A 10,236-nucleotide genomic window follows, 5' to 3' on the forward strand; every position below is an offset into this window, starting at 1 on the left:
AAAATTTTCTCTTAGAGGTCTCTGCTTTAGTATATAGATAGTAGATTTTAGCAAATTTTTTTATTTGATCAAATATATAAGAATTTGAAATACACTCAAACTCTTCAAATATAAGAATTTGAAATACACTCAAACTCTCCAAAGAGGTTCCATGTACGTGGGATTGTAGGCTATTAGAAAAGACTATCTTTCATATTAGAGTGTCATATAGGAGAGAGAAAATGTTATCTCTCATATTAGAGTGTCGCATAGGAGAGTGAAAAATCTCTTTTAGAGGTCTCTGCTTTAGTATATTATGATTTATAATAGAGAATTAGCTTATACAAATCACCTATTTTTTAACAATTTTTTTTTATTTAATCAAATATATAAGAATTGGAACACTAAAAGTGTTTGATTCGTAATAGGAAATTACCTTATACAAATCACCTATTTTTTAGCAATTTTTTTTTATTTGATCAAATATATAAGAATTGGAAATACACTTAAACTCTCTAAATATAAGAATTAGAAATACACTCAAACTCTCCAAAGAGGTTCCATGTACGTGGGATTGTAGGCTATTAGAAAATACTATCTTTCATATTAGAGTGCCACATAGGAGAGAGAAAATGATATCTCTCATATTAGAGTGCCACATAGAAGAGAGAGAAATCTCTTTTAGAGGTCTCTGCTTTAATATATAGATAGTAGATGTTTCACTAATTACTGCTAGACGTTTCCAAATAATAAAACAAACTAGCTACATCCCTAGGGCGTGTATGACAATATATTCGACTAATTGACCAAAAATCCAAAATCAAATATTAGTCTCAAATGCATGCAACAAAGTATGATACTATCATGTTTTTCATTACAGATATCATCAACCTTAATCGTACTAATTCCACTAAAGAAGATCATGCATAATACATATGGTGCAGTTAAATTCCTAGCTTGTACACTTTATTTTGTTGATATAAGTTTCATAAACTTTAATTTGTATTATCTATTTTTAGATCAGGAAATTGTCTACCATTAACCCTTGTACTTTAATCACTTAACCTTCCTTTTAAACATTGATAATGAATGGAAGCCGTTTTTTTCTTTGCATTACTCATCACTAAATACAACTTGTCAAATATTATGTGTCAGCGACCTATATTAGAGCATAAAACTAAGTCTCTTCTATACGTAACTAAGCAATATTAGGATGTTTTAGGGACTGTACGAGAATTTGATAAATAAGCACACCACACCTACCAGTCGACCACGGTTTGTAATGCAATACCACATTATCTTTGCAACACTATAAAATAACACGTTATCTTTGCAACACTATAAAATGGAGAGACTGCTGAACATTCTAGTCTATATACAAAGTTAGGCTTTTTTTTTTGGTTTTTGCGTGGTTCAAAGTTAGGCTTGATATGGTTGGGATAGATGGAGAATCATAGATGGATATAGGGGGGTGTGTGTGTGGGAGGTCGCACCCCCTGAGATTAGAAAAGCTCCACTACCACATAACTAATTGCCTAGAAAAATCTTCAAACTATAAGAACTCGCACCCCCAATTTTTTTTAGCAAACTCCCCAAAATTTTAACAACTATAGTAAGAATTTATCAACAAAAAAAATAGTATGAAAAAACAACTAATAAAAAACATTCCAATAAACCAAATTTTTTTTTCTTCTTTTTTTGCCCTTACAAAATTATCATTTATTATTTATTTTGAGTTCAAAACCATTAAAGATGGACAAATGTGTTTTTGAATATTTGATGGGTTAATGAGACTAAAACAAATAGCCAAAGGCTCAAAGCCCAACTGGTCAGTTTGTATAATTCTAATCACCCATAATAAACTCATATGCTCTCCTTCCTTCTTTTTTTCACTCTCAATTCTTAAACAAACGGTCAGACCTCAACATTAAAAAAAAACAAAAAAAAAAAAAACAAAAAACACAAATTCAGAAAGGACTTGCGGTGCAACGCAGCTTGTTGCACGTTTGTCCTAATTATTTGCAAAACTCATTATCTTTATCAATAAAATTTTCACTTAAAAAAAAAAAAAAAAAAGGTAATTTTTTATAAGTCTATATAACATTATATAACATTATAAGTCTATAACATTATAGGAAGTTAATATATAACATTATATAGACTTATAACATTATCGGAAGTTATAAGTCTAGATTTTATATATATATATATATATATATATATATATATATATAATATATATATATATACTTAATGACTTAAGTGCTTAAGTAGTTAATTTCATCAGTCCATATTAAATTCTTAGTAGTCAACGCACTCTAGTTTTGTGAATTGAAATAAATGTATAATTTTGTTGATATTTATTGTTTAAACCTTCTGACAAAAAAAATAAAAAAAATTATATTATCAAATTTTTCCACCTCTAAGATCGAAATGTATTCTTTGATTTTACAACCTCTCTCTCTTTCTCTCTCTGTTTTTTTCTCCTTGTTCTCTTTCTTATTTTTCTTATTTATATCTCCTCTAACCGCTAACTACTCTCTAGTTCCATGATCTCCACCACCTTCTCCCATAATCGCTAACCGTCCACCTATCGCCTTAGATATCGCAAACTGGATACCGTACTCCTGACTCCGGTTCCATTATCTTGCATCCTCTCGAGTCACTGAACCCCTCCTTGCTACTATGCCTCTCGCCACGTCCCTTCAATGCTTCGCAGACTAGATCATATGCTCTCTCCCCCTTGTACCTTATGTTACCTCGGTATATGAGACGTGTTATCCTGATGGTCATGAATTTGGATGATACATTTGCCCCCTCTCGGCCCCCGAAACCACGTGGCGAATTCTGTTCAGGGGCCCGAGATATCTTCTGCTTACTTGATTCGCGATCCCTTATTCTCGTATCCTTTTCGTGTTGGTGTGTGTTTTCTCTCCATTGGCACGTGCTCGTTCTATCTTCCCCCATGCGTACTTAGCACGCCCCCACGCATCATGATTACCTGCAGAACATGACCCCTCGTTCCTAGGAATCCACGTGTCACCCATCTTCTGGTCCATCTCTCTTGGCTTTTGGGTTTATGCACCTAGAAAATTACCCTCTTGCCCCTGATGCTTCGAATCCCGCTCAAACACTTCATTTCTTCTTTCATTTCTCCACTCTTCTTCATTCACTCAACCTCATCCCCCATCTCCCTTCTCTTTTCCTTCTCTAATCTGCCTAGTTCTCCCCCTTTGCTCCTTTTCCCGGTGGTGTTTCCCCTTGTCCTCGCTCCAGTTCTCTACGCCCTCTCTCTCTTAACTCGCAACTGCACTGAAAGTCAGGTTTGTTCTTCTTTTCTTTTTCATTTTCAGTTCACTAGTTTCCGATCAACGTTGATTTCTCCCTTGCCTCTTGGGCTTTATTGTATCACCCTTTGTATATTTGGGAAATCAGTTGCCTTTCTTGTATCCCCCACCTGCTCTGCGTGCCTCATGTCTGCTTCGGAGTCATCGACCTCATCTGCCGTCAGATCTGAGGGATCTGAGACCCCACCCTCTAGGTCTAATAGCTCCATCGCGGATGGGTCGGAGTCCTTGGCCTCCGAATCGACAAGCCCTGCCGTTGTCCCCTCTACCTCGGGGAGACCTTTTAAACTTCCTCCCCCTCCCTTGTACTACCGCAGACCCAACCTAGACGCGGTCAAGGCTGCTTACGGCATCCCCAATGACGTGGTGTTAGAACACGTGTCAGGAGTGACTCATTTCCCTCACCTCGTCGATCCGCGACCAGGAAGTCTGGTCGTCACAGTCGGGCAAATAGTGGCCGGCTTGAGATTTCCCTTGTCATTACTAGACGTAGAAGTTTGCAATCATTTCAACATTCCGCCCTGTCAAGGTATTGGCAATTTATGGCGTGCCATGTACGCTGCCAACTTTTATAACAAAACAAATTCTCCCAAAATCCAACTCCGCGATATAATTGCCCATTACTTCATAAAAAAGAGTACCAAGTTTGGCAGTGTAGGCCAAGGCCCAAAATATCAATATCGATGAATACCGATATATATCGGTGTACCCAAAAACCGATATATATCGGATATATCCATTTTTTTGGTGACCAGTCCAAACTATTTAAAATATCAGAAATATTGGAAATATAATATCGGAAATATATCAGAAATATATTGGAAATATCATATTTATATTAAAAAATGGTCAAAAAGTCAACCGATATATATCGTAAATATCGATTATATGTAAATATCGATTATATCGGCGATATAAAGTTTAATATCGGAAATTCCGATATATATCGGGAAAGAAATGGTTCTATATTCGGTGGATATATGTCAGAAATATCGATGTCGGTGTACCAAAATACCGATATATATCGGCAATATATCGAATATATCGGCGATATTTTGGTCCTTGGTGTAGGCTATCAATCTTTTTGTAGTCGTCCGCGAAAGATGTCTTTCGTTCTTAACATCACTACCTCTGATCAAGTGTGGCACCACTATCCTTTATATGTGTCCGGGAGCTTTCTGTCGGCGGACATACCTCCTGAAGTTTCTCTAAGGCATTTACACTTTCTCAAAAGCGGTAAGTGTAGTTGGTCAGCTTATACGTCTTTTTACTGTTCTCATTGATGTCGCGCTTAACTTTCTCTGATGCAGGTTGGAGGCCCGACTCTCACTCTCAAATATACGCCGGTGTCTATTCTGAAATCTTCTAGAAGCTCCGCGGTTTAGGAAGCGATCAGTGCGACATTCTCGGCATCGACCCTGACAAAGGCACTCCTCTTCTCCTAGACCCTGCCCTCAAAGATTTTGGCAAGTACCAAGGTCCTTTCTACCATCTGCCTCCCCCTAAAGAGAGGTTACCCAAACCTTCTCCCCCCAAGACCAAGAAGAGGGGATATACAAAGAAGATCTCTCATTCACAAGCCGCGGCCCGAAGAGCTGCAGCCTCCCGGTCTAACAACCCTCCTACCGCTGCACCTGTCTCATCCATCCCAGCCAGTGTCCCCGGTTCTTACTCTTCCCTTGCTGATTGGGAAGACGATTTTGAAGGCACCAGCTCCCCTCTGCCCTCACAAGACATGGATGTCAACAAGATCAAACTGTGGGACAGCGACCCTGAAGATGAGCCCACTGACCTGGCGGCGAAAGGGCCACCCGCCAAAAGATGCAAAACTACGGGAACTACCACTGCCCCCACAGCCCAATCCACCCCAGCCGCTGTTGTATAGCGGCCTGTGGCTCCCTCCCATCGCCAGGGCAAAGATCCCATGCTCGTTGGGCCTGAAGTATGGCATCCCAAATTCAAAGCTAGAGATCGCGCGGTCACCACTCGAGACTCGGCCTTAGAGAATGCTGCGATGGCCGCCTCACTGTTTTTCAGCTCACATCTCCCACGAGACCAAGCCTATGGCAACTCTAGAACCTTTGTCGCACATCGTGCTGCTATCTACACTGGTTGGGAAAAGGTTGGACTCGTCTTGATTCTCTTGCTTGTGTCTTTCATTTGTAACATATCTAACGTCCTTTTTGTGTCCAGCTGAGCTTGGATATAGGCTACGTTATCTGCGGCTTAACCAACACCCTAGACACTCTGGACACGGTAAAGCAGGAGATCCAAGGGCCTGAAGGCTGGAAGGCGCGATATGCTAGGTTGGAGAAAGAGCGCAACGACTCTCGTATCGCATCCCTCAAGGCTCACAATGATCACAAGTCTGGGGAAGTGGCTCTCCGCCAGCAACTGACTGACCTTCAGGCCAGAATGGAGAGTGAGAAGGTAGCAGATGAGGCCGCCGCTCAGACCTTGCTTGACCAATCACTGAAAGCCGCCTCTGATCGCTTTCGCGACTTGGCCGAAAAGAAAATTGCTAGGGAACTCCAATGCCAGCTGACTGAACTCACTACTGCTGGGAGGATCCTCCCCTCGCCCCTTTCTATTCCTGCTCAGGTCGCTGATCCAACTACTACTTCCACTCCGCCGCCCGAATAAGAACTCAACACAGTCCAGGGGACCAATGATGCGATAGTGGAAATATCAGAAGGCTCGCCCATAAAGGAAATGTCCGAGGACCAAAATCTGAAAGAGATGGCTGGGGAGCAGTGACTTGGAGTTCAATCTTTGGTTTTATGTTTTGATATGCTTCGCTTTCAAACTTGTTGTCATGATACTATGTTGTCTCGGTACTATGTGTCCCGTATTTTTGGGTGTTCCCAGCAGGCTAGTAAGTTACTCACTTTTTGTTAATCACTCCTCTGATTTGATGCACTTTAGCTACTGTCTCGTTGGGAACATGTTTTTCCATTTTGCTTGAAAATTTTCCCTTAAACTCTGTGAATGTTCCGCTCAACAACCTGTATTTTGCTTAACGGTCTGCAAATGACCCCTGACTTCATTGTCCGCGAAGGGCTCCACCCCTCCGTTGTCTTTGTCAGCCACGAGGCTACTTGGGGGGCAGCTCAGTTTGCCCCCAAGTTGGTTTTGGACCTCCTCGTCTACGAAGGGCTCATCCCCTCTGTTGTCTCTGTCAGCCGTGGGGCTAGGTTGGGGCAGCTCAATTTGTCCTAACATTGGTTTTGGACCTCATCATCCGCGAAGGGCTCATCCCCTCCGCTATCTTTATTAGCCATGAGGCTGGGTGGGGGTAGCCCAGTTTGCCCCCAAGTCGGTTTTGGACCTCCTCGTCCGCGAAGGGCTCAGCCCCTCTGCTGTCTTTCTCAGCCATGAGGCTGGGTGGGGGCAGCTTAGTTTGCCCCCAAGCTGGTTTTGGACCTCCTCGTCCGCGAAGGGCTCAACCCCTCCACTGTCTTTCTTAGCCATGAGGCTGGGTGGGGGCAGCTCATTTTGTCCCCGAGTTAGAACTTACGTCCTGAATCAGTTTCGATAATAATTCGCGGCACATAATGTAATATATCGTTTGGTCCAAGCTGAATTCTATTCATTGATAAAATATGTAACACAAAACATCACCATACACTCGAATAACAATCTCTGGAGGTTTCTTTAATTTAAAAATTGTATAACGCATCACTCATGGAACTTCTTCAACATTCTGATGTTCCATGGCCTCGCGATGTCTTCTCCCTTTGGGTTCTGCAATCGATAGGTTCCGGCTCTCCCCTTTTCAACCACAGTATAGGGCCCCTCCCAGTTGGGCCCCAGTTTCCCATCGTTTTCCTTTCTGGTAGTCGGGGTCACTCGCCTCAGAACGCAGTCCCCAACCTTAAATTGACGTGGCTTTACCCTCTTGTCATATTGCCTCTGCAATCTCCTATGGTATTCCTCCAGTCTGATGCGTGCCATGTCTCTTCGTTCCTCCGTAAGCTTCAACTCCGCGGCTAATACAGTCTCATTGACTCCCTCTTCCACTGCCCTTGTTCTGGTAGTGGCCTCCACCATCTCCATGGGAATCACTGCCTCTACTCCATATGCCATGGCAAATGGCGACTCTCTAGTGGATGGCCGCGGCGTGGTCCGGTACGCCCATAGCACCTGGTTCAACTCGTCTGCCCAAGACCCCTTTCTATCCTCCATCTTTTTCTTCAAATTATCCATTATAGTTTTGTTTGACGACTCTGCCTGACCATTCCCCTCTGGATTGTAAGGGGCTGAGAATCCTTGCTTCACCTTGAACGCTTAGAGGAAATCTCGCACCTTACCCTCTGTAAATTGAGTCCCATTATCCGCGATTATGGTATGCAGCAGCCCAAATCTGCAAATTATATTCTCCCACAGGAACTTTTTGACTTGTTCCTCCTTAACCTGCTGCAGTGCCACGCCCTCTACCCATTTAGTAAAATAGTCAGTCGCGGCCAACATGAACCGTCGTTTACCATTGGCCATGGGTAGTGGGTCGACGATGTCTAGCGCCCACATGGCGAACAACCAAGGGATAAACACTTTATGCAAGGACTCCGCAGGAGCATATATTAGCGGTGAGAATCTTTGACATTTCTCACACCTCTTGGCATATTCAGTTGCGTCTCTCTTCATGTGTGGCCAAAAATACCCTTGTGATAACAAACAGTGCGCAGTAGTTCTACCTGCTGATTGGCTCCCACAATCACCCTCATGAATCTCCCCCAAGACCTATTCCGCTTGCCGAGGCCCCAAACATTTCAACATTGGTCCACTGACATTTCACCTATACATGTCCCCCACTATTAAGGTATATCTTTGGGACACCTGTTCCATTCTCTTCCTTTCTCATTTGTCCTCGATCTCTAACCCCGAAAGGAAACTCTTTATGGGCTCCATCCACCCTGGTTCTTCCTCAGTGACTTCCCAAACCCCTTCGTTCTCAGAGGTACTTGGCTTGCTCAGCACTCTGATCTCGATGGATCTGCCTTCGGTTCTAGGAAGGACCGCCGCAACATATGTTAATGCATCAGCGTGTCTATTCTCACCACGGCCCAAATGAGTGAATTTGATTTTAGCAAACTTGCTAGCTTTTCTCTATAATACCTCTAGATATCTCGCCATCCTGGGACATCGGGCTGCAAATTCTCCGTTCATCTGACATATTACTAAGTTGGAATCTGAATACACCGTCAATTCACTTACTCCCAGATCAGCAGCCAACTCCAACCCTACTATCACCACTTCGTACTTTAACTCATTATTCGAAGCTGCGAACCCCAACTTCATCAACAATTCTAGACAATTATTTTCTGGTGTAACCAATACCACCCCAATTCCATTCCCTGTGACGGTCGCAAACCCATCTGCGAAGACCCTCCATCCGTTCCTCATATCCCAAGGGTCGAATGGGTCATGATTGGTGTCGCCCTCTCGTTCCATAATCATTTCTTCCCCCCAAGTAGGGTCCTCGGCGGGGAATTCTGCCATAGCTTGTGCCTTTTCTGCTGTCCTGATCTGGTACTCTATGTCATAAGAGCTCACCACCACTGCCCATTTCAACATTCTTCCTGATTTGTCTGCCTTCAAGGCCTATTTAAGTAGCAAGTTTGTCACCACAACTACTGAGTGAGCATCGAAGTAGGGTTTCAATTTCAACGCCGAGAACACCAAAGCCAAAGCAAATTTTTCGATCATGTTGTATCTGGTTTCTGCATCTAACATGGTTTTGCTCTGAAAGTACTCCGGCCTCTCCACTTTGTCCACTACCCTTATCAATACTGAGTTGATAGCGTACTCTGATACCCCCAAGTATAGATACAACTTTTCTCCTTGCCCCGGTCGCGACAGGATCGGGGCTTTCCCCAAGTAAACCTTCAACTCTTGGAAAGCTTTTCCACATGCCTCGGTCCATTGAAAGTCAGTTGTCTTCCTTAATAGTAGGTACAATGGTCTACACTTGTCTGAAGATTTTGAAATGAACCTGTTGAGAGCCGCGATTCTTCCTGCCAATCTCTGAACCTCCTTCACATTCTATGGTGATTACATTTCCACCAAAGCCCTGATCTGATCCGGGTTCGCTTCTATTCCGCAGTATGTGACGATATAACCCAAAAAATTTCCCAACGTCACCTCAAAGGTGCATTTCTCAGGGTTCAACCTCAACTTGTATTTCCGCAGTATCGAAAATGTTTCCCTCAATCCCTCCAGGTGTTCCTCCTCGGTCATACTTTTCTCCACCATATCGTCTATGTAGATTTCTATCCCCTTTCTAATTTTGCTCTCAAACATCTTCTCCCCTACTCCCTGAAATGTTGCCCCGGCATTTTTCAATTCGAAAGGCATTCGGGTATAATAATAGATTCCACCTTCTACTACAAACGCGGTCTTTTCCTGGTCCGGCTCATACATGAACACTTGATTGTACCCCATTGATGCGACCATGAAAGAGAAAAACTTAAACTCCGCAGTTCGGTCCACCAACTCGTCTATCCGCGGCATTGGGTAGCAATCTTTTGGGCATTGCAGGTTGACATCTGTGAAATCTACGCACATTCTCACTTTTCCATTCTTCTTTGGCACCGCGACTATGTTTGAGAGCCATTCTGTGAACTGGCATTCGCGGATTATCCCAGCCGTTTTCAACCTCTGTATCTCCTCTCGTATTCCTTGTGCATACTGCGGCTTTAAACCTTTCATCTTTTGTCGGATAGGCTTAGCACCCTCTCTTATATGCAACCTGTGACAAGCAAATTCGGATCTAATCCTACTATATTCTCTATGGACCATGTGAAAACATCATTGTTCTCTGTTAACAAGGCAATTAATTTTGCTTTCCAACTCTTCGGTAAATTTGCTCCAATAGACACAAATTTCTCCTCTTCCTCCTCACCTACGTTCA

General features: G+C 42.8%; 1 protein-coding gene across 1 annotated transcript; it reads right to left on the minus strand.

The window, feature by feature from the left end:
* Window positions 1-7,004: 7,004 nt before the first annotated feature.
* Window positions 7,005-7,532, minus strand: LOC147482135 (uncharacterized). The gene has a single exon (XM_086579212.1). It carries the CDS (start codon window positions 7,530-7,532, stop codon window positions 7,005-7,007), a length of 528 nt encoding a protein of 175 aa, XP_086435338.1.
* Window positions 7,533-10,236: the final 2,704 nt, after the last annotated feature.

The sequence above is a fragment of the Coptis chinensis genome, chromosome 8 (genome assembly GCF_015680905.1).
Source record: "Coptis chinensis isolate HL-2020 chromosome 8, ASM1568090v1, whole genome shotgun sequence".
NCBI lineage: Eukaryota > Viridiplantae > Streptophyta > Magnoliopsida > Ranunculales > Ranunculaceae > Coptis > Coptis chinensis.

Bases quoted from the DNA above. Each gene is read 5' to 3' on its own strand.
- LOC147482135 (XM_086579212.1), bottom strand. From the start codon at position 7,532: ATGGATAATTTGAAGAAAAAGATGGAGGATAGAAAGGGGTCTTGGGCA.